The following is a 23,100-nucleotide window of genomic DNA, read 5'->3' on the forward strand; positions in this document are numbered from 1 at the left end:
TGTGTTTGAGGGCAATTGTCTGAGCGTGGTTTTGGGCGACTTGTTGCCCTTGCTCCGTCAATCGCTAAATTGCTTCGAGGGTTTAGCAAGGAGAGGGTCAATGTCTAAGGTTAGGTCTAGTGACCTTGAGACTGGGTTGTCATCTAGTGACGGCTCGGCTGAAGGGGATACAGCCGTCTCTGGCCCACGGGAGGTTAGGGCTTTTTACGCCCTCGAGGAGGTTTGTGGTCTGGACGTCGAAACCGTAAATAGGTTCAAGGATAGGTTTCAGTTTCCGTCTAGGGTTCGTGTTTGTCTACCCAGGGAAGAAGATAGGGCCTGCCACTTTTTCCCAGGTGAAGTATGTTTTTATGAGTCAACTTTCACCTGCGGGCTTAGATTCCCCGTCCACCCGTTCCTGATGGAACTTCTAGATCACTTTGGTATTGCCCCCGGGCAACTCATGCCTAACTCGTGGAGGATCGTGATCAACTGTATGCAAATATGGTTGGCCTCCAACGGGGATATGATCAGGATGGCTGAGCTCACCTACTTGTACCGTTTGAAAGAATCTAAGGAGTGGGGGTATTATGAGTTAGTCCCTTGGGAGAGAAAGACTAGGATTGTCAAGGGCTTGCCCTCGTCCTTCAGGTATTGGAAGTCACGCTTTTTCTTTGTGTCTGGGGACAACTTCGAGACTTAATCCAGCAGTGATTGGGGTGATATCCCGAGGTTGCTCCGTCGGTGGGGAACCCCGGCCTTAGGTGCGTCAGTATTTCTCCCCGTCGTTTAATTTTGCCACCTTTGAGGTTCTAGTTTTGCTAACTTCTTTGTTTCTTTGTTTGGCATAGTTAAGAGACGACCTAGGCTTAAGAGCAGGTATAAGGAGCGCATCGAGACTGCGATCGGGTACGCGGAGACGATTGAGAGCTGGGACGAACTGGTTGACCCTCGGTCTCTTGCATTTTACAACCTCGGTCCCGACCCGTCACCGTACGTTCTTCGTCAACTTGGTATTGAAGGCAAAAAAAGTAAGTATTATCTTCGTCAGTGCTGATTCTTCTTATGTGTACTTAAGCATTCTTGATAAGTGTTTTCTTCTTGCAGAGATGACGACAAAATTTAACAAGGATATGTACGCGAAGATGAGATCAAAGAAGGACGAGCCGCTGTCCAATCTGGGGAAGAAGATTGTGCGCGTGATCGGGAAGGGCCCTGCTGCCACTCCCCTTAGTACCATTCCTCCCGTAGCTCCTGAGACGACGAGAACTGCCTCTCCAACTACGTCAATAGAGGAGATCGCTACTCCTGGCTCTAAAAGGCAGCGCGTGGCTAGTAAAGGGAAGGAGAAGGAGAAGGCTGACATTCACTCGTCAACAATATGGGACGACGAAAGGTTGGCCGTGGACAGGGCTCACGAGGTTGTCACCCCAGCGGACCTAAAGGCTCTTTCAGACATGTCTTTGAATGACGTCGCCTCTCGTCATGTTCACAAGCTCGTCCAGGTGAGGAGTTCTTCCTCATTTTCCCTTTTCATCATTTTTTTTTTTTTTTACTGACGACTCTATAACTTCTTCCAGGTGTTGGGAGAGAGCCTCCATATTATCACTGAGTATCTCACCCAAGAGGCCAAGGTGGCATCTCTGACAACCCGGATGGAGGCCCTGGAGAAAGAGAACTCTGATCTGAAGAAGAACCTGATTACCTCCATGGACGAGGCAACCTCATTGAAGGAGAAGGTTAAATTGTTGGATGACGACCTCAGGGTTGAACGCAAATTGACTCAGGAGAAGGATAAGCAGCTTCTTTCAGCCAAGGAGAAGCTCGCAACTATTGCCGCCAGGTCGGTGGAGGCCTTCCAGACCACTGACGAGTACAATACTGTACTCTTCAGTTGGTATTTTAAAGGTTTCGAGCTTCTCAGGAGGTATCTTGTCAAGCATCCATCTGGGGTCAACATGGAGAGCTTGGATCTGGAGGAGGTAGATAAGGAGATGGCTCTGGACGAAGCTGCTCAGTCCTCTGCCCCAGATGGTGATGCTCCAGAGCCTGCCACCGACGCACCTGCCGTTGAGGACGCTGCTACTGATGCCTGACCTTGTCATTTAGAAAATTTTTCCTTTTTGTTGTATTTTTGGTGGATGCCCTTCTTGTTTTAGGGCCCTTTTTTTTTATCTAATTCCAGAACAATCATTTATTTTGAAAAACGATGTTAATCACCCAGTGGTTATGGGTTAAAATGAAGCATACTTACCTTTTTTCAACAGCTGTTTTGGTTTGATTTACGCTCGTCCGTATCTTAGCGTCTTGCGCTATGTTTATTCGTCAACAATTTGTTAACTGTTTTGACGATCTTGAACGTATTTTGAGTGTTGTTTTGATTTGATGTATGGCTTTTCCCTTTTTTTCCTTCTTCTTTATGTGAATTCGTCAAGAGGGCTTTTGTCATTTGTACTTGCCATGGATTGTGTACGTAGTAATTTATGTCCGTCCAAGCGGAACATAGCCATTTAACTTTTTATAACCATGGGGTCTTCGTCAGTAACTTACATCTATCAAGGCGGAATCTTGTTACTTAGTTGTTTATACCCATTATGTGGGTCTTCAGTAACTTACATCCGTCAAGGCGGAATCTTGTTACTTAGTGATTCATACCCAATAGGTGGGTCGTCAGTAACTTACATCCGTCAGAGCGGAATCTTGTTACTTTAACTTTCTATACCCATGAGGTTATCATTGGTAACTTACATCCGTCAAGGCGGAATCTTATTACTTAGTCTTTTTTTTTTTTTACACCCTTCAGTGTGGCCGTTAGTAACTTACATCCGTCAAGGCAGAATCTTGTTACTTTAACTTTTTATGGGCCTTATGGTTGACCTGTACTGCCTGCACAAAGACATCAGAAGAATAATTCTTTTATTAATCTCAAGAACGAATGCATTCGTCTATTACATTTACTAATGGTACTTCTTTAAATGTTCAATATTCCATGGCCGAGGGAGCTTTTGTCCGTCCAGGGTTTCCAGATGGTAACTTCCTTGTCTTGAGTAGTGAATGACGCGGTAAGGCCCTTCCCATGTAGGGCCCAATTTTCTTTGAGTAGGGTTTTTGGTTGCTGCAGTGATCTTGCGCAGGACGAGGTCACCTATGTCCAGTCGCGTGAGTTTGACCATTTTGTTGTAATACTCGGCCATCTTTTTTTGATACTTTGTCATCCTACTGGATGCGTTGTCTCTTACTTCGTCCAGGCAGTCCAGGTTGAGTCGCAATTCGTCGTCATTGAGTCCTTCTGTGAAATTTCCTCGTCTGATGCTCGTTACCCCAATCTCTACTGGGATTACTGCTTCTGTACCATAAGTAAGCTTGAACGGTGCCTCTCCTGTCGGGGTTCTGGCTGTGGTTCTGTAAGCCCACAGGACATTGGGCAGTTCTTCTGGCCAGGCACCTTTTGCTTCGTCCAGCCTGATTTTGATAATTTTGAGCAGCGTCCTGTTCGTCACTTCTGTCTGTCCATTTGCCTGAGGATGCCCTGGGGATGAGAACTGATTCTTGATCCCAAGGCTTGAGCAGAATTCCCTGAAGCCTTAACTGTCAAACTGCCTTCCATTATCTGATATGATCGTCGAGGGAATCCCGAACCTGCAGATTATGTTCTTCCACACAAAGTTCTGGATCCGAGCCTCAGTGATCGTTGCTAGGGCCTCTGCTTCAACCCATTTTGTGAAATAGTCAATAGCAACAAGAAGGAATTTTACCTGACCTTTACCTTGGGGCAGAGGACCGACGATATCGATTCCCCATTATGCAAATGGCCATGGGGAAGCTATGGTCGTCATTTTCTCTGCTGGAAGCCACTGCACATTCCCGTATCGTTGGCATTTGTCGCACCTCCTAACGATCTCAGCAGCGTCCACCTGCATGGTTGGCCAAAAATATCCTGCCCTTACCACTTTGTTTACTAGTGATCTGGAGCCGGCATGGTCGCCACATATTCCTCCGTGTACTTCCTCCAAGATATATTTGGCCTCTTCCTCGTCGACGCACTTCAAGTAGGGCATAGAGAAGTCTCTCTTGTACAAGACGTCATTCAGGATCGTGACTATGGCTGCCCTCTTCTTGATCTTTCTGGCTTCTTCAGTGTTTTGAGGTAGATGCCCGTCCTGGAGGAAGGACATTATGGGCGTCATCCAGGTATCAGTGCTCTGGATGGTGAAGGTTACAACTTCCTCGATACTAGGGTGTTTTTGGACTTCCATTGCCAGGTCCGTGCTAGTCCCTTCTTCTTTTGATGACGCTAGCTTTGACACTTCGTCAGCCCCCATATTCTGACTTCTTGAGATTTGTATGAACTCCACTGTATCAAATTCCTGAGCTAGCTGTCTTGCCAACTTGAGGTACTTCTGCATCCTTTCTTCTTTTGCCTCGTATTCTCCCTTGATCTGTCCAATCACTAGTTTTGAATCACTTTGGATCAACAAATTTTTGGCACCAAGGGCTTTACCAAGCCTCAGTCCCGTCAGTATTCTTTCGTATTCAGCTTCGTTGTTGGTGGCTGGAAATTTTAGTTGGACCCCATATTTCAGCACTTCTCTGTCGGGGGTGGTTATGATGGCCCCTACTCCCCCCTTCTTTTGGGCAGACGAACCATCAGTCTGTATTACTAGTTTATCTGCTCCGTCGGTAATCCTGTCTTCGTCAGGGAACGTGAATTCGGCGATAAAGTCCGCCAGAGCTTGTGCCTTGATCGCTGTTCTTGGATGGTACTCGATGTCAAATTGACTAAGTTCGATTGCCCACTGGACCATTCTCCCTGCTGCTTCTAGCTTGCTCATTGACTTCTTGATTGGTTGGTCCGTCATTACAAAAATGGGATTTGACTGGAAATATTGCCTGAGCTTGCGCGAGGCCACTATTAGTGTAAACGCAATCTTTTCGATCCTTGGGTATCTGGACTCAGCCCCTTGGAAAGCTTGGCTAACGTAGTAAACCGGAAGTTTCTTCTTGCCCTCTTCCCTAATCAAAGCTGCACTTACTGCCGAGACTGACACCGCCAGGTACAGGTATAGGTTTTCTCCTTCTTTGGACGGGCTTAGGAGAGGCGGACTGCTCAGGTATTGCTTTAGCTCTTGGAACGCTGCTTTGCACTCGTCGGTCCAAGCAAAAGCCTGCTTCAATGTCTTAAAGAAGGGCAGGCATTTGTCTGTGGCCCTAGAGACGAACCTGTTTAAAGTTGCTATTCTTCCTGTGAGTTTTTGAACATCCTTAACGGTTTTGGGTGAGTCCATGTCAATGATAGCTCGTACTTTCTCTGGATTTGCTTCTATTCCTCTTTGGGACACCATGAATCCCAAGAACTTCCTCGAAGCTACCCCAAAAAGTCACTTGCTTGGATTCAACTTCATCTGGTGTTTTTTGAGGGTTGCAAAAGTTTCTTCCAAGTCATCCAGATGTGTGAACTCTTCCTTACTCTTGATGAGCATATCGTCCATGTACACCTCCATGTTCCTGCCAATATGTTGGCTGAACATCTTGTTTACCATTCTCTGATACGTAGCTCCAGCATTTTTCAGCCCAAAAGGCATCACCTTGTAACAGTAGAGTCCTTGACTTGTGATGAAGGTTGTCTTCTCCTGGTCTTCTTCAGCCATCTTTATCTGGTTGTACCCTGAGAAGGCGTCCATGAACGTCAGCAACTTGTCTCCAGCGGTGGAGTCCACGAGCTGATCTATCCTTGGTAGAGGGAAGCTGTCCTTTGGGCATGCTTTGTTCAGATCGGTGAAGTCTACACACATTCTCCACTTTCCGTTCCCTTTCTTTACCAGGACGACGTTGGCGAGCCATTCAGGATAATATACTTCCCGGATGAATCCAGCCGTCAAGAGTTTGGTTACTTCCTCTGCAACCGCCTGATCTCGCTCTGGGGAGAAGGTTCTTCGTCGCTGTTGAACGGGCTTCTTGCTGGGGTCCACATTCAGCCTATGATAGATGACTTCTGGAGATATGCCCGGCATGTCCTCGTGACTCCATGCAAAGACATCTAGATTCTCTTTAAGGAACTTTATGAGTCTTGTTCTCATCTCGGGGCTTAGCGTCGTCCCTATCTTGGTCGTCTTGTCTGCATTTCCTTCTACCAATTTCACTGTTTCCAAGGTCTCCATTCCGTCTTCCTCTTTTTCTTCAATCATCCACGTGTGGTTCTCCTTTCCTGCCAGTACGGCCTGATAGCATTCCCTTGCCAGGACTTGATCACCTTTCACTTCACCCACGCCGTTGTCTGTCGGGAATTTCACCTTCAAACAGTAGGTTGACGTCGCTGCCTTCCACTTGTTGAGGGTGGGCCTCCCAATAATGACATTGTAGGATGAGGGGCAATCTACCACCAGGAAGTCTACTTGTTTGGTCAACTGCAATGGGTAGGTCCCTGCCGTCACCGTCAGTGTCACTATACCCTTGGGGTAGACCCTATCTCCACTGAAGCTGACGAGTGGAGAGTCAAAAGGGCGAAACCTTTTTGGATCTAATCTCAGCTGCTGGAAGGCTGGGAAGTAGATGATATCCGCTGAACTCCCGTTATCAACAAGGATCCTTTTGGTATTGAACCCTTCTATATTCAGCACTATGACCAGGGGATCGTTGTAGGGCTGCTTTACTCCCCCGGTGTCTCCTTCATTGAAGGACATATCTTGGAATGTTCGTCGGTGCTTGGACGGAGGCATGGTGTGGACGCTGTTCACTTGTCTATGGTATGCTTTTTTGAGTGATCTAAATGATCCTCCTGAGAATGGTCCCCCTGTGATCATGTTTATCTCCCCGATCACCTTGCGGGGAGGCTGGGACGGATGGTCATCATCCCGAGTGAAGGATTCACGCTGGGTCCTGTTGTCGTCTCTGAACTTGCTATATTCTCCTTTCTTTACATACTTTTGTAACTTCCCTTTCCGTATTAATTCCTCTATTTGCTCCTTCAGGTCTCTGCAATCTTCTGTGTTATGGCCGTGGTCTCTATGGAACCGGCAGTACTTGTTCTTGTCACGTACGTTGGGGGATGAGTGTAATGGCCTGGGCCATTTGAGATAGTGCTCGTCCTTGATCTACGTGAAAATCTTGTCAACAGGCATAACCAAGGGAGTAAATTTTACCGTCCGAGGGTTTTTATCGTCCTTCCTTCTATTCCCGTCATTGTTCCGACGTTCTGGTCTGTCTCTCTTTTGCCCCCTACGGTCGTCTTCCCTCTTGGCCTTGTCTCCTGACCTCTCGGTATCTTTTATGGTAACTAAGGCATCTTCCGCGTTCATGTACTTTTGTACCTTTAGGAGCATCTCCGCCATCGTCTTCGGAGGGTTCTTTGCAAGAGAGGCCACGAGGTCTCTGGATCTCAACCCTGCTTTGAAGGTCGTCAGCTGTACCTTGTCATCAGTTTCGTCTACTTCCAGAGTTTCCTGGGTGAATCGCTTGACATATGACTTCAGAATCTCCTTCTCTCCTTGTCTTATGGTGAGTAAGTAATCTACTGGCCTCCTTGGGCGTTGTCCCCCTATGAAGTGGCGCAAGAAGGCACTACTCAGCTGATCGAAATTGTCTATGGACGAGTTTGGCAACTTAGTAAACCATTCTCTTGCAGCTCCTTTGAGAGTCGTCGGGAAGGAACGACACAATATCTCGTCAGGTGGTTGCTGAAGACCCAGAGTCGTCTTAAAGGTATTAAGATGATCCTGTGGGTCCGTGAGTCCGTCGAATGGCTCCAATTGAGGCAAGCGAAACTTTGACGGCACGGGGCATTCGAGTACCGCAGCAGTGAATGGCGAATCCGTAGCCCTTATCATTTTGTCTACGCTTCGATCCGTCTTTTCTTTAATAGCGCTCCTTAGTTCGTCCATCTCTTTCCTCATTTCTCGAAGAAGATCTGAGTTCTATTCGTCCGGAGTAACTGGTCTTCGGGGGGTTTCCCTCCGTTGACTATCCCCTTCTTCCTCCGTGTTACCCTTGGACCGGTTCTCTTCCTGTTGAGCTTGTTGAACCTGCTGGAACCGCAGCTTCATTTCCTGGTTCTGTTTGGTGAGTTCTTCAATGGTGGCTGTAAGGGCCTGGACTTGCTGGGCCAAGGCTGCTGAGTCTGGGTTGGATTCCATCTGAATGTAAAGGGTTGATGGGAGCTACGTTCTCAGATATGAATCTGAAAATATCGTTCCCACAGACGGCGCCAAACTGATGATGCACAAGATCATCAGCAAGAGTGAGCAGACGAAACCCTTCGTTGTGCGAGAGAGTATGCTTAATGATGGTCACTAGTGTGGTGCCTGCCACAACGTCTCCGATGCCATAGTTAGAATGGTAAATAGAAATCAAGATGTGGGTATGTGTCTTTGTGTATCGTACCTTCTATTGACTGTGTGAGAGCTTTATACCTGCGGCCTTGGGGGCTAGCCGTTGGGGTGGTTAATGCTTTCTCAAGTAACGCCCCTGGTCCAATAATGAGACTTTTAAGAGGTTCCCAACGGTCTGCTGGGTTGATTTTGTAACTGCTCAGGTCATTGATTGACTGCATTGAATGACTCCCTGCCTTCGTCAGTGATGATAGCTTTCTTCGTTGTTCCGGATGACTTCGTCAAGGATGCTTCCTTCGTTGTTCCGGATGACTTCGTCAAGGATGCTTCCTTCGTCACTAATGTTATCTTCGTCTTTGAGATGTATCATCGTCATTTCCATCAACAGCCTATGCCCAACTTGAGGCAAAAGAGGCCTGTGGAGGAACTGGAAGAGGGCGAGGTCGGCCCTGAGAAGGCCAAACATCAGAAGAAAGGTAAAGAGCCCAAGGACAAGAGGACTAGGTCCGTTGACAGTCGAGACGAAGCTGCCATTCGGAGGGAACAGCAAACCTGTCGCCACGGCTTGAGCTGGACTGTGCCCCGATCTCTTGGGACGCCACTCTCTAGGAGGCAGAAAGAGGGCAGGCGTCATTCCTGGCCGAGGCCCTACAACAGCCCCTCCTTTTGCCTCGGGACATGGAAGGTCTTCGGGCTACTCAGCAGCCAGAACTTTTCATGTCGCTAAAAAAGGACATGGCTATGGTAAGTAAAACCTCTCTTATCAAGCTTTCTTACTCTGTATAGGTTTGTTCGTCCTTATCTTTTAACTTGGTCTCTATTTTTTGCTTAGGTCACTCAGCAAATTTATGTCGCCGAGGAATGGGCCAAGAAGGCTCGCGAGGACCTACACAACGAGGCTAAGTCCCGCCTTACTGCTGAGACAATTGCCGGCGACCTTAGGCAGGAAAAGGATCGCCTAAGCACCGAGGTGAAGGAGGCGCAGAAGGCTCGCGTGAGCGCCAAGGCCGAACATAAAAACATCACCAAGTAGGCTGAGGAACTGCGCAAGCAGCTGCAACTATCTGAGGCAAACCTCGCGACGAAGAAGCAGGCGGTCTCAGATCTGAAAGCCGAGCTTGCAAAGGTCAAGGAAGTGGCTCGCGTGGCCAGAGAGGCGGCTGAGAAGGCGGAGTCGGCCTCATATGATCGTGGTGTAAGGGACACCGAAATGAGGCTGACTGAAGAGGTGGCTGCTGTATGCAGGGATTACATCACAATGTCTTGGGGTGTAGCCTTGGATAGGGCGGCAGTCCCAGCGGACTCTGATCTCCAGAAAGCCAAGAATATCTTTTTCCCGGAAGATATTCGTGAGATTTCGGAGTTGGCTGCTCCTGAGGAACCTCTTCCTTCGAAGGACCCAATCTCGAATTCCCATGTGCCCGAGGCTGAAGGGGCTCAGCCGGTCGCGAAGGATAAATCGCCCGAGGACAGTCTCTCCATCAGGGACGTTGTTGCGCAAGCCAAAGAGGCTGTTCTGGGGCCTCAGGCGGGAGATGATCGTCCTGAGCCTTCTCAGGGGTTAGGATTTTAGAAAAATAGTGTAAGGACCTATCTGTAACTGTTTTTCTTTAATCTCTACATTTTGTACTGTTTGTTTTTTTTTTTTTTTTTTTTTTTTGAATGTAAAAAGAACGCTTTTTGGATTTCAATGAATGTTGTCATCTTCCTCTAAATTTTGTTGCGCTGATACTTTTCTGCTTTCATCATAAATGAACATTTATTCTGCCACTAACTGTTGAGAACCAAGCACGAATGGGTGAACTTGTAAAAGAAAATGATTATCAATGTGTAACACTTTGTGGAAATGAAAGAGTTGTTAATTTCCCCCAAGTCTGTGGTTTGAGGAGCCATGCAGGACTTGGGTTCTGTTTAACACCTTGCGAAAATAAGTGAATTGTTAATTTCCCCCAAGTCTGTGGTCCGAGGAACCAAGCAGGACATGGGTTCTATTTAACACCTTGTGAAAACGATTGAATAGCGGTGGTGTACCAAGAATTACATCATTCATTAATAACAGTACCTTTTCAGGTTATTTACATTCCAAGGGCGGAGCACTACATGTTCATCCAAATCTTCCAAAAAGTAGGCTCCTATGCCGGCTAAGGAGGTGATACAGTATGGGCCTTCCCAGTTTGGTCCAAGTTTTCCCCATGCAGGGTTTCTCGTGGTGCCCAGGACCTTCCTCAGTACCAGATCTCCGAGCGCCAATAGCCTTGACTTCACCTTGGCGTCGTACCCCTGCTTGAGCTTTTGTTGATAGTATGCTAGATGGACCATTGCACTTTCCCTTTTTTCTTCAATGAGATCCTAGCTTTTTTCCAGAAGTTGGTTATTAGCAATGGGGCAGAAGGCAGTGGTCCTCTGTGTTGGGAAGTTTATCTCCAGTGGAATGACAGCTTCGGCTCCGTAGGTCATTGAGAAGGGAGTTTCTCCCGTGGACCTGCGAGGTATGGTGCGGTATGTCCACAAGACATGGGCTAATTCTTTAACCCATCTTCCTTTCGCGTCGTCTAACCTCTTTTTCAGCCCATTCACTATGGTTTTATTGATGGCTTCCGCCTGTCCATTCCCCTGCGGGTAAGCCGGTGTGGAGTATCGGTTGATAATTCCCAGCTCATTGCAATATCTTTTGAAGGCTTTGCTGTCAAACTGGAGCCCGTTGTTCGAGATCAGGGTGTGTGGGGTCCCGAACCTAGTGATGATATTTTTCCAAACAAACTTCTTGACATCGACGTCTCTAATGTTTACCAGTGCCTCAACTTCTACCCACTTTGTGAAGTAATCGGTGCCGACGGGAAGAAATTTCTTGTTCCCTGCCGCTTTGGGGAATGGTCCTAGTATGTCTAGGCCCCATTGTGCGAATGGCCAAGGGCTGGAGAGCGGGTTAAGTTCTCCGCCTGGCTGGTGTATGTTCGGGGCGAACCTTTGGCATTGGTCGCACTTCTTCACATATTCCAGAGCCTCTTTATGCATGATCGGCCACCAGTAACCCAGCATTATGGCCTTATGGGACAAGGACCTACCTCCCGTATGACTTCCGCAAATCCCTTCATGTAACTCCTCTAGGATGAGTTCAGTAGCCTCTAGGTGCACACACAGCAGGTATGGCCCTGAGAACGAGCGTCTGTAAAGTTTGGAGTCCTCGGACAACCAGAATCGAGAAGCTTTTCTCCTGATTTTGTCGGCCTCAACCTTATCGTCTGGCAAGGTGTCGTGCTTTAAGAACAGCACTAAAGGATCCATCCAGCTCAGTCCTACCCTGACGTTGTGTTCCCGAATTCCATTGGCCTTCTCCGTTGTTGGACAGAAGAGATCTTCCACTAAAATAACCCGAGGAAGGGGCTGAGCCGAGGAGGTGGCCAGCGTCGCGAAAGAATCAGCATGAGTGTTCCCACTCCTGGGTACATGCGTCAAACGAAAGTGATAGAAATGGGTCTGCAAGTGCTTAACCCGGACCAGATACTCTTGCATTCTTTCATCCTTTGCCTCCAAGTCTTCATTTACTTGTCCCACAATGAGTCTCGAATCCGAGAACATGTTCACGAATTTTCCACCCATTTTCTGGATCATTGGCATTCCCTCCAATAGCGCCTCATACTCGGCTTCGTTATTAGTGGCTGAGAATCCGAGCCTCAACGACTTTTCTATGGTTATCCCTTCGGGTGAGACTAAAACGAGTCCTACCCCTGAGCCCCTTTCGTTTGTTGCACCGTCGATGTGTGCTTTCCACCAATTGTGTTCATGCTGAGAGACTGTGCTGATCAGTTTCTCATCAGCACTTAGTAATCCCGACACTTCCTTTCCTTCTAATGTGGGCTCCGCAAATTCTGCTACTAGATCGGCGAGGACTTGGTCTTTTACAGCGGTGCGAGACATGTATCTAATGTCAAAAGCGCCCAAAATTGTTCCCCATTTTGCAATTCTGTCTGTGTAGTCGACGTTGCGGAGGACGAACCTCAACGGAAGTTGAGTCAGCACAACTACAGTATGTGCTTGAAAGTAGTGGGGAAGCTTTCGTGTGGCTTGTATGATGGCCAAGATAGCCTTTTCGAGGGGGAGATAACGGGCCTCTGCCTCCTGCAGTGATTTGCTCACGTAATAGACTGGTCGTTACGTGCCGTTGTCTTCTCGGATTAGTACTAAGCTCACTGCATGAGAGGCTACCGCGATGTAGGTGAACAACACCTCGTCGGCATCAGGATTGGACATAATTGGTGGTCGGGCGAGGTATTCCTTGAGCTGTTGGAAAGCTAAAGCACACTCCTCAGTCCACTCGAAACCCTTCCACTTGTGTAATAGGAGGAAGAATGGCCTGCATCTGTCTGCTGAGTGTGAGATGAAACGGTTTAAAACAGCTATCATGCCGATGAGTTTCTGGACCTCTTTGGGATTCCAAGAAGGCTGCAGGCTATGAATGGCTCTTATTTGGTCAGGGTTAACTTCTATGCCTCTGTGGGTCACCATATAACCCAAGAATTTTCCTGATCCTACCCTAAATGAACATTTGGATGCGTTCAGTCGCAGCTTGTACTTTCTCAGAATTTGAAAGACGTCGCCGAGGTCTCTGATGTGGTCGGCCACCAATTTGCTTTTTACCACCATGTCATCTATATACACTTCAACGCTCTTACCCATCTGCTGTTCAAACATCCTGGTCATCATCCTTTGATAGGTCGACTCGGCATTCTTCAAGCCGAAGGGCATCACCTTATAATGATAGTTTCCGACTGGGGTGACAAAGGTAGTTTTTTCTTGGTCTTCGGCAGCCAGGGGTATCTAATGGTAGCCCTGGAAGGCGTCCAAAAAACTCATTCAGGGGTGTCCGACAGTTGAATCTACCGATCGGTCTATCTGTGGCATAGGGAAAGGATCCTTCGGGTAGGCCTTGTTTAAGTCCGTGAAGTCTATGCAGACCTGCCATTTCCCGTTCTTCTTTTTTACCACGACTGTGTTGGCTAACCATTCGGGGTAGAACACTTCCTTGATAGCCCCTGCTTTCTTCAATTTTGTGACCTCTTCTCTCACAGCGTCGGTATGTTCTTTTGACGGTCACCGAGGAGCCTGCTTCTTAGGTGTTATAGCCGGGTTAACATTAAGGTGATGTCAAATGAAATCTGAGTCAACCCCAGAAGCCTCATAGGGATCCCAGGCAAATACGTCCACATTCTGTCGGAGAAAATCAATTAGTGTTGACTTCTCATGGGGTGGCAATTCTGAGCCAACCTGAAAAAACCTCTTAGGGTCTGATCCGACGAGTACCTTCTCCAGATCCTCACAGCTCACCTCCATGGCTGGTCCTCTGCCACCCGCAGTTGGGACCGGGGTCATTAGTTTCTATAAGCCGTTCTCGGCTGAGGTGGAAGGTTCACTATTTGGTCGTCGTGAGATTGCTGACACCATGCATTGCCTAGCCATTCCTTGGTTCCCAACGACTTCTTTCACTCACCCTCCTGATGGATACTTCACTTTTTGGTGTAAAGTTGATGACACAGCCCCTAGTGCATGAAACCATGGTCGGGCCACGATGGCCGTGTAGGGGGAATACGCATCGACTACAATGAAGTCTACCTCCACCACGTCTAAATATGTTTGTACAGGCAGCCTAATCATGCCTTTGGGGATGACGATTTTTCCTTCAAAATTGACCAAAGGGGAGTCGTATGCCGACAAGTCCTCTGGCTTCAAGTTCAATCCTTTATACAAGTCAGGATACATTACTTCCACGGCGCTGCCTTGGTTAACCAACACTCTTTTCACGTCATAACCTCCAATTCTGAGCGTGACAACTAGAGCATCATCGTGGGGTTGGAGGGTTCCTTGTTTGTCCTCATCCAAGAACCCAATTAAAGGCGAGGTAGTTACTCTGGCTCTTTTAGACTCCCTATCGTCCAGCCCGGTCTGGAGTCTGCCCACTGACATTACTTTGGAGGGGCTAGAACCGGTCCTTCCAGGTGTGGCGAAAATGACATTTATAGTGCCCAGGGGTGGCCTCAATGTACTTTGTCTGGTTTCAATGTTTGACTGTTCCTTCCATCCTTCAGGGCGATGCAACAGATGCCTCAACTTCCCTTCTCGGACGAGTCGGTCCAAATGGTTTCTTAGATTCCTGCAATCATCAGTGGTGTGACCTGGCTCTTAGTGGTACGCGCAATATAGACTCTGATTACGTCTCGAGGGGTCACCTGCCATCCTATTCGGCCATTGAAAGAACGGTTCGCCCTTCACCATTTCTAGGATCTTGTGTAATGGCTCTCGGAATACCGCATGGACGGCCGTTGCCCCCGTGGAACCGGACTGTTCCGGGTAATCTCTTCTCGGCCTATTATTGTTGATAATGCGGTCCGACCTGAAGTCTCTCCTCTCCTGAGGGACAACTTTAGCTTTGCCCGTCCCCATCTGCTGGTCTTCCTCGACCCTTTTGTACTTATCAATTTTGTCCATAAGTTGGCGCACACTGGTGACTGGTTTCCCAGTAAGGGATTTTCTCAAGCCATGCTTTGTCGGCAGGCCCCTCTTGAATATACTAATGGCGACGTCATCGTAATTTCCTTCTATCTCATTATACATTTCCCAGTATCTGTCAAAGTAGGCCTTCAGTGTCTCCCCTTCCCGCATGGACAATGATAGGAGAGAGTCTAAAGGCCGAGGGACTCTGCTGCTGGTAATGAAACGGGAACCAAAAGCCTATGTCAGCTGTTTAAAGGAATCTATGGAATTTGGCTTGAGGACGTCAAACCATCTCATCACCATGGGTCCCAAGCTGGACGGGAACACCTTGCACATTAACGCCTCGTCCCTGGAATGGACGACCATCCTCTGATTAAACTGGCTCATATGCTCTACTGGGTCTGTCCGACCATTGTATATAGCAAAGGTTGGTTGATGGAATCGCCGAGGAAGCTCTGCCCTTTCTATTCTACGCGTGAAAGGCGACTGGGAGATGCGATCCAGGGCCTTGCTCATAGCATCGTTAGCCAGGCCTTGATATGATGGGCTTTTGCGACCGCGTTTGCGAGGTTGTTCTTCCTCATAGGAGAAAGTCTCGCTGGGAGGGGTGCTTGATCGCCGCTTATACTCATTATCCTCCTCAGTGCTAGTGTCCGAGCCGGGTGAAGGACGTTTTCGCTTTGCTCGGCTCAGCTTTTTCTTTAAGTCATCGATTTCTCGCTGTAAGGCTTTGCAATCGTCTCGCTTACGGGACGCATGATCTTTTCCTTTCGAGTGACTTCTGCTCGTGTGGGTGGTGTTCACACTGCCCTCTCGCTGTATGTCCTGATTTTTCTCCCGTTGGAGATTCAGGAAGTTGTCTTGGCGTTGGGAATCTGCACGTCCGGTTTGACGCGGACCTGATCCTTCCTTTTCTTACAGTTTCACTTGTTAAGACACAAGTTCTTCCCACAGACGGCGCCAATTGTAGGGTCAGTTTTTAGGGCCCAGGCCCAACAAATGAGTGATTCTGGTCCAAAGGACTCTAGACAATGAATTTATAGAGAGCGGGTTATAGAACTAGGGCTGGACGAAGTGAACGTAAGTTAAGTGTATGCCATGCAACAATCTGAACGTAAGAATATCTTGTTTTTGTCCACAGGATATATGGTCCGAGGAGACATATAAGTGCACCTCCTGTAATGTTTTAAAGACTACCAAGTTCTTTTCTTTCTCTCTTGCTTTTTCTTCTAAAACTCCCGATATCTTCTTCAGGGGGATCTTCTTCTCTAATATAGCCCCCTTAAATTGATCAGAACCTTACACTTGTTTACCATCCGGACCTTCACTTGAGTGCCTGTCCCATCGGACATCCACCTTATCTTTCTGTGAGTTGCATTGGCCAATGTAACACTGTTCGCCTGTCTTCTCTACATTAATGCGGTTAGAAAAATAGCTTCCTTGCACTTAATGCGGCAGTTGTGGTTGCCTCCTGGACGTCTAACATTTTCCCTTTGCTTGGGATGGTTCCTCACTGTGGATAGGGCGTACATTGGATCCGCATTTGGTGTGTCCGAGGAGACATTCCCCCTCGGACGTCTTTTAAATAAGTCGGGCCCAACAAGATTGGGCTGGAAGTCTTCTGATCCCATTTTCTCTTTTTGTCATGGCTGGACTCCGCGCAGGGCTCAAGGCCCATTGTTGACTTGTGAATTTTACCCCCACAATATATATATGAAATTATAAAATTTAAATGAGATGCTTTTCGAAATTGTAAGATTTAAATAAAAAAATTTAAATTTAAAGTTTAAATCATCCACACCCAAAATTATGAGGTTTAAAAAATATGTTTTTGCCGGGAGCTGTTATTTACTTGGGGGAAAATTATGAGTTATAGAATTAAAGTTTTGTTTTATAGGCATGATGGGAAATAAAAAATAGCGAAGGTGTAAAAAAATATTTTAAAAATAAAATATTAAATATCTTTTATTATAAATTTTTGGTAGGAGAGAAATGTAAAATAGAAAACTAGAAATACACTCTATATTAAATTATTATTTTTTACTAGAGAGATTTTTTTTTAATTACGTAGTGTCAGATATTAATATTTCTCTTATGTTTTTCTCCGTATTAGAATGATTAAAAAATTTGGACCTTGATTAAAAATAATCATCCCTCCATTTCATCTCAAACCTATTTTCGTTGTCTAATGACAATTTATCCATCCTATTCAGATGCTCTTGGTGTCACTAGAAAGAATGTTCAGTGATTCTAAGTTTAGGTAATTATGGTCACCACGACCATTTTAGGAAAATTTGATACTATTTTTATAGGAAATAGAAAAGGTTATCAAAAAAATTAATTGCTTATTTTCCTTTTGAATAAAATTTTTCTTAAAATAATTTTTTGACAAATACTTTTATAGCATCCTTTAACAAAATCCTTATTTTTATGGTTTGTTCACATTTTGCTTATTGAGCACTCGATCATGGCCCAAGTTGTTATGAAGACATGCACTAACTTGGAAGGATTTAAGTTTTTAAGTTACTCTGCTATTGAATTCCTATTTTGTTCTTTTATTTTAAAATAGGTTAGATTAGATTTTATCATATTATTTCATAATCGATACTAAATTTATTTTAATTAATCTTTGTTTAAATGTCTATAACCTAATAAAATTAAATCCACCAATTTCACAATAGATAAATAGCATTTTAAGAATATATAAATGGAGTTTTTTTTTTTTTTTTTTGAGAAAAAAAATATAAACGGAGTTAAATTCCATTTCGCATCTTCCTTGGAGACTTATAATATTTTCAGTCTTATTCCTCTAGAGAGGACTAACGAACGTTTTTCTCATTCTTTTTCCAAAAAGGTAGTATAAAATTAAAGAACAGTATTTTTGTCCGAAATTTTTTAAGAGATCCATTAGTCTAATGATGAAACTAAAAATGGTATTTTAAAATACCATTTTTATATATATTCTTTATTCTTTATTCCTCTGGAGAATCAAATAAATATACGTAATAACCTACTAATGAAACTGTTAGTATATTTTAAATTAAATTAAGACAGAACTTAATTTGTACCTACTAATGAAACTGTCAGTACATTTTAAATTAAATTACGTTAGAACTTAATTTGTAATTAGTTAAAGCTTAAAAAAGAGATGAGTTATTTAATAAGGTGAGGTTAATTAAACAAAAAGTAACTTTATGTAAGTTAAATTAAATTAATAAAGAGGAGTTATCTATACTAATAAATATTATGTAGGTTAAAGAGGTTCTTGAAGACTATATATATATATATAGCTATGCTATAGGCATTTTCAAATAAAGAGTAAAGGAAGAAAAATAGTTAAAGCAAGGAGCCCTGTCTTCTTTTTCTTAAGTATTTGTGAGTAATGTGTGAGAGTGAGTGAATTCAACAATATTCCTAAACAATTGAGAGATTTCAGGTCAAAGAAAGGTATTTCTTTTGGTGGAGTTTTGAACTCAACCACTTATGCAGAGTTGGTCTAAGTTATACAATGAATTGTTGGGTTGTTGCATTCTAGAGAGGACAAGTCAAAAAGAGAAATTTTGCTGCATTGATTTTTGGGCTTTGCCAACTGTGGAGAGCTTGAATCTCCTTAAAAAGAGAGAGATTTATGTGCCTCAGTCTGGCATTGTTTGTTTAAATTTCTAATTTTATTATAACCAAAATATTATTGTTGGAGAAACTACCAAAAATATGATATTTTGGTTACAATAAAATTAGGAATTTAAACAAACAATGTTTGACTGAGACACGAAAATCTCGCTCTCTTTAAGGAGATTCAAGCCTTCTGTAGTTTGTCAAGCCCAGAAACTGATGCAGTAAAATTTCTCTTTTTGACTTGTCCCCTCCAAGATACAATAACCTAACAATTCGTTGTATAGCTCAGACCAACTCTGCATAAGTGGTTGAGCTCAAAACTTCCACCAAAAGAAACACCTTTCTTGGACTCGAAATCTCTCAAGTGTTTAGGAATATTGTTGAATTCACCCACTCTCACACATTACTCACAAATACTTTAGAAAAGAAGAGAGGGCTCATTGCTTTAACTATTTCTCTTCCTTCACTCTTTATTTAAAAATGCCTGTAGCATAGCTATATATATATATAGTCTTCAAGAACCTCTTTAACCTACATAATATTTATTAGTATAGATAACTCCTCTTTATTAATTTAATTTAACTTATATAAAGTTACTCTTTGTTTAATTAACCTCACCTATTAAATAACTCATCTCTTTTTTAAGATTTAACTAATTACAAATTAAGTTCTAACGTAATTTAATTCACTCACTCTCACACACTACTCACAATTACTATAGAAAAAGAAGAGGAAGCTCTTTGCTTTAACAACTTCTCTTCCTTCACTCTTGATCTGAAAATTGCCATAGCAATATATATATATATATAGATACATGTATGTATGTATATTCTTCAAGAACCTCTTATAACCTACCTAATATTCATTAGTTTGAATAACTCCTCTTTTTCAATTTAATTTAACTTACATAAAGTTACTCTTTATTTAATTAATTTCACCTTATTAAACAACTCATCTCTTTTATAAACTTCAGTTAATTACAAATTAAGATTTAACGTAATTTAATTTAAAATGTACTAACATTATTTAAATTAAATTATGTTAAAACTTAATTTGTAATTAACTGAAGTTTATAAAAGAGATGAGTTGTTTAATAAGGTCACTACAAAAAAATCGTCCTGTCCCAGCGTTTTTTTCCCAACGTTTTTATAAAACGCCGTAATAGAAAAGCCTGCACCAGCGCTTTTTGAAAACGCTGGTATAGGAAATCCTATTACGGCGTTTTTCAAAAACGCTGGTATAGGAAGCCAAAAAACGCTGGGATAGGGTTACCGATTTCCCTTATGGGGAAAGACCTATCCCGGCGCTTTTAAAAGCGCTGGGATAGGTCTTTCTCCATAGGTGAATGTAAGGACCTGTCCCAGCGCTTCTAAAAGCGCTGGCATAGGTCCCTCTATTCCAGCGCTTTTCAAAAGCGCTGGGACAGGTGAAGTAAATTAAACAAAGAGTAACTCTATGTAAGTTAAATTAAATTAAATTAAATTAATCAAGAGAAGTTATCTAAACTAATAAATATTATGTAGGTTATAAGAGGTTCTTGAAGACTGTATATACAGCTATGCTACGAGCATTTTCAAATAAAGAGTGAAGGAAGAGAAATAGTTAAAGCAAAGAGCCCTCTCTTCTTTTTCTAAAGTATTTGTGAGTAATGTGTGAGAGTGAGTAAATTCAACAATATTCCTAAACATTTGAAAGATTTTGGGCCAAAGAAAGGTGTATCTTTTGGTGGAGCTTTGATCTCAACCACTTATGCAGAGTTGGTCTGAGCTATACAACAAATTGTTGGGTTGTTGTATCCTGAAGGGGACAAGTCAAAAAGAAAAAAAATTCCTACATTGATTTTTGGGCTTTACCAACTGCATATGGCTTGAATCTCCTTAAAAAGAGCAAGATTTTCGTATCTCAGTTTGACATTATTCGTTTAAATTTCTAATTTTATTGTAACCAAAATATCATTTTATTGTTAATAGTATTGTAACCAAAATATTTTTTTTTGGAGAAATTACCAATAATATGATATTTTTGTTATAATAAAATTAGGAATTTAAACAAACAAAGTTGAATTGAGACACGAAAATCTCACTATCTTTAAGGAGATTCAAGCCCTCTGCGGTTGGCAAAGCCCCAAAACCAATGTAGCAAAATTTCTCTTCTTGACTTGTCCCCTCCAGGATACAACAACCCAACAATTTGTTGTATACCTCAGACCAACTCTGCATAAGTGGTTGAGCTCAAGCTCCACCAAAAGAAACACCTTTCTTTGGCCCGAAATCTCTCAAATGTTTAGGAGTATAATTGAATTCACTCACTCTCACACACTACTCACAATTACTATAGAAAAAGAAGAGAGAGCTCTTTGCTTTAACAATTTCTCTTCCTTCACTCTTGATGTGAAAATGGTCGTAGCATTTTATATATATATATATATATATATATATTCTTCAAAAACCTCTTATAACCTACCTAATATTCATTAGTTTAGATAACTTCTCTTTATTAATTTAATTTAAATTACATAAAGATACATTTTGTTCAATTTACTTCACCTTATTAAACAACTCATCTCTTTTATAAAGCTTCAGTTAATTACAACTTAAATTTTAACGTAATTTAATTTAAATAATGTTAGTACATTTTAAATTAAATTATGTTAAAACTTAATTTGTAATTAACTGAAGCTTATAAAAGAGATAAGTTGTTTAATAAGGAGAAATTAATTAAACAAAGAGTAATATTATGTAAGTTAAAATTAAATTGAAAAAGAGGAGTTATCTAAACTAATAAATATTATGTAGGTTATAAGAGGTTCTTGAAGACTATACATACAACTACGCTATGGGCATTTTCAAATAAAGAGTGAAGGAAGAGAAATAGTTAAAGTAAAGAGCCCTCTCTTCTTTTTCTAAAGTATTTGTAACTAATGTGTAAGAGTGAATAAATTCAACAATATTCCCAAACACTTGAGAGATTTTGGGCCAAAGAAAGGCAGAGTTGGTTCGAGCTATACAACGAATTGTTGTGTTATTACATCCTGGAGGGAACAAGTCAAAAAGAGAAATTTTGTTGCATCGGATTTTGGGCTTCGCCAACCGCAAAAGGCTTGAATCTCCTTAAAGAGAGAGAAATTTTCATGCCTTAGTCTGACATTGTTCATTTAAATTCCTAATTCTATTATAACCAAAATATCATTTTATTGGTAACTTAACTAAAATTTTCTTCTCCTATAATACTTGGTCGGAGAACGATTTTAGTTATATTAATCAGCCTATGGACACTCCTCCTCATACCCAAATTCACACACTACTTATGTGTTAACTCGTAATTGGATTTTAACACTTTCAAGTAAGTTCAGCACATGTATATCAAGATATTGTGTCTATTTATGCATTAGAATATTTGCTCAGTAATAAACTTTGTATAGTGGCATTATCTGATTTTTTTTTTTAATAGGGAAAGAACACGGGGTTCAAATCCTCCTCTCCACTTGTTGTTTCCCCTTTACATATTATAAAAAATTCTCAAGATCTAACAGACAAGAAAAATATTAGATGAACAAATAGCTTTTCGTACTTTTTAACTTGACTCACACGAAAAATTAATTTTTAAAAATAAATAAACTCCCCTCCTTTTCTGTATTATTTACAGCAAATAAGTAATTAGTAAAGCATATCTAAACGCACTCTTAAAATCTCAAATTATAATTACTCAACAACATAATAAGGGAAACAAATGTGTTTTAAATTACATAACCCCGTTTAACTTTTAGCCCCTTTTTTTTTGTTCTTTTTTTAGCCCTTGCATTTGAGAACCCTTCATTGGAAAATCATCTTTTATGCATCATTGAAATGTGAAAAGTCAATTTCAAAACTAGATTCCCAATTATTAGTCCCATAGAGGAATGTGTGCCAATGGTTATGGGATAGATTTGAGTTCAAACCTTTTAGAGACAATAGCATAACAATAATTTATTGTTGTCTATCACTTGAAGTTATTGCCACTTGAGTAAAGTTGAGGTCAGATTATGGCTCAACCCACTTACAGGATCCCTTACAAATCTTGATGAAATGTTGGAGTGTAATATAAAATAGATCCTCAGCTCGAACCTCTAAGGACAATGGCATGGAAAATTTGGTTCAAGATTATTATTGTTCATCACTTAACAGCTATTGTTTACCTTAGTGGAGTTGGAAGTTCAACTATTAATCAACCCACCTAAAGGAACACCTAATAATCCCATCCCCCACTTAGCTCATTTGCTCGTCAATAGCTAGGGTTAGGGACTATGATTAGATATGTATGTGTCACGATGAATCAAAGAATATGAGACAAATCGTTGTCAATCAAGAATAAATTAACACTAAGTTTATTTTAGCTTTTGTTCAGCATTTTAGCTTTGTCTACTCTCTTCCATTCGCAACAACCGTAACTGGGGATTTTCAATTCAATAAATCTAGTCTCACAGAATTTTCACCAAAAAATTCACACCCCCAATGTCCTTTTTTTTTTTTTTTTTTTTTTTTTTGAGAAAACACACCCCCAATATCTTTGTGTGTTGTGACAGGCCCAACTGAGATTCCGTGTGAGTGAAGGTATGAATTTTTTGGTCCTAGAATGAGACATTAAAAATACATTATTTAAAAAAAATAAAAATAAAAATAAAAATAAAAAACATCAAAGTTGAAGAGCCAACCAA

The 23,100-nt window shown here is 42.6% G+C and overlaps 3 protein-coding genes across 3 annotated transcripts; all 3 read right to left on the reverse strand.

Moving 5' to 3' along the window:
• Positions 1-3,779: 3,779 nt before the first annotated feature.
• Positions 3,780-5,321, reverse strand: LOC115950361. The gene has a single exon (XM_031067568.1). The coding sequence runs from the start codon at positions 5,319-5,321 to the stop codon at positions 3,780-3,782; it is 1,542 nt and encodes a 513-aa protein (XP_030923428.1).
• A 5,331-nt stretch (positions 5,322-10,652) lies between these two features.
• Positions 10,653-13,049, reverse strand: LOC115950369. Its single transcript, XM_031067578.1, has 2 exons — positions 12,495-13,049; positions 10,653-12,422 (listed from the first exon to the last, which is right to left on the reverse strand). The coding sequence occupies exons 1-2, from the start codon at positions 13,047-13,049 to the stop codon at positions 10,653-10,655; spliced, it is 2,325 nt and encodes a 774-aa protein (XP_030923438.1).
• A 399-nt stretch (positions 13,050-13,448) lies between these two features.
• LOC115950378 lies at positions 13,449-14,960 on the reverse strand. The gene is made up of 3 exons (XM_031067587.1): positions 14,557-14,960; positions 13,792-14,451; positions 13,449-13,644 (listed from the first exon to the last, which is right to left on the reverse strand). The coding sequence occupies exons 1-3, from the start codon at positions 14,958-14,960 to the stop codon at positions 13,449-13,451; spliced, it is 1,260 nt and encodes a 419-aa protein (XP_030923447.1).
• Positions 14,961-23,100: the final 8,140 nt, after the last annotated feature.

This window comes from Quercus lobata, chromosome 1 (assembly GCF_001633185.2).
Source record: "Quercus lobata isolate SW786 chromosome 1, ValleyOak3.0 Primary Assembly, whole genome shotgun sequence".
Lineage (NCBI taxonomy): Eukaryota > Viridiplantae > Streptophyta > Magnoliopsida > Fagales > Fagaceae > Quercus > Quercus lobata.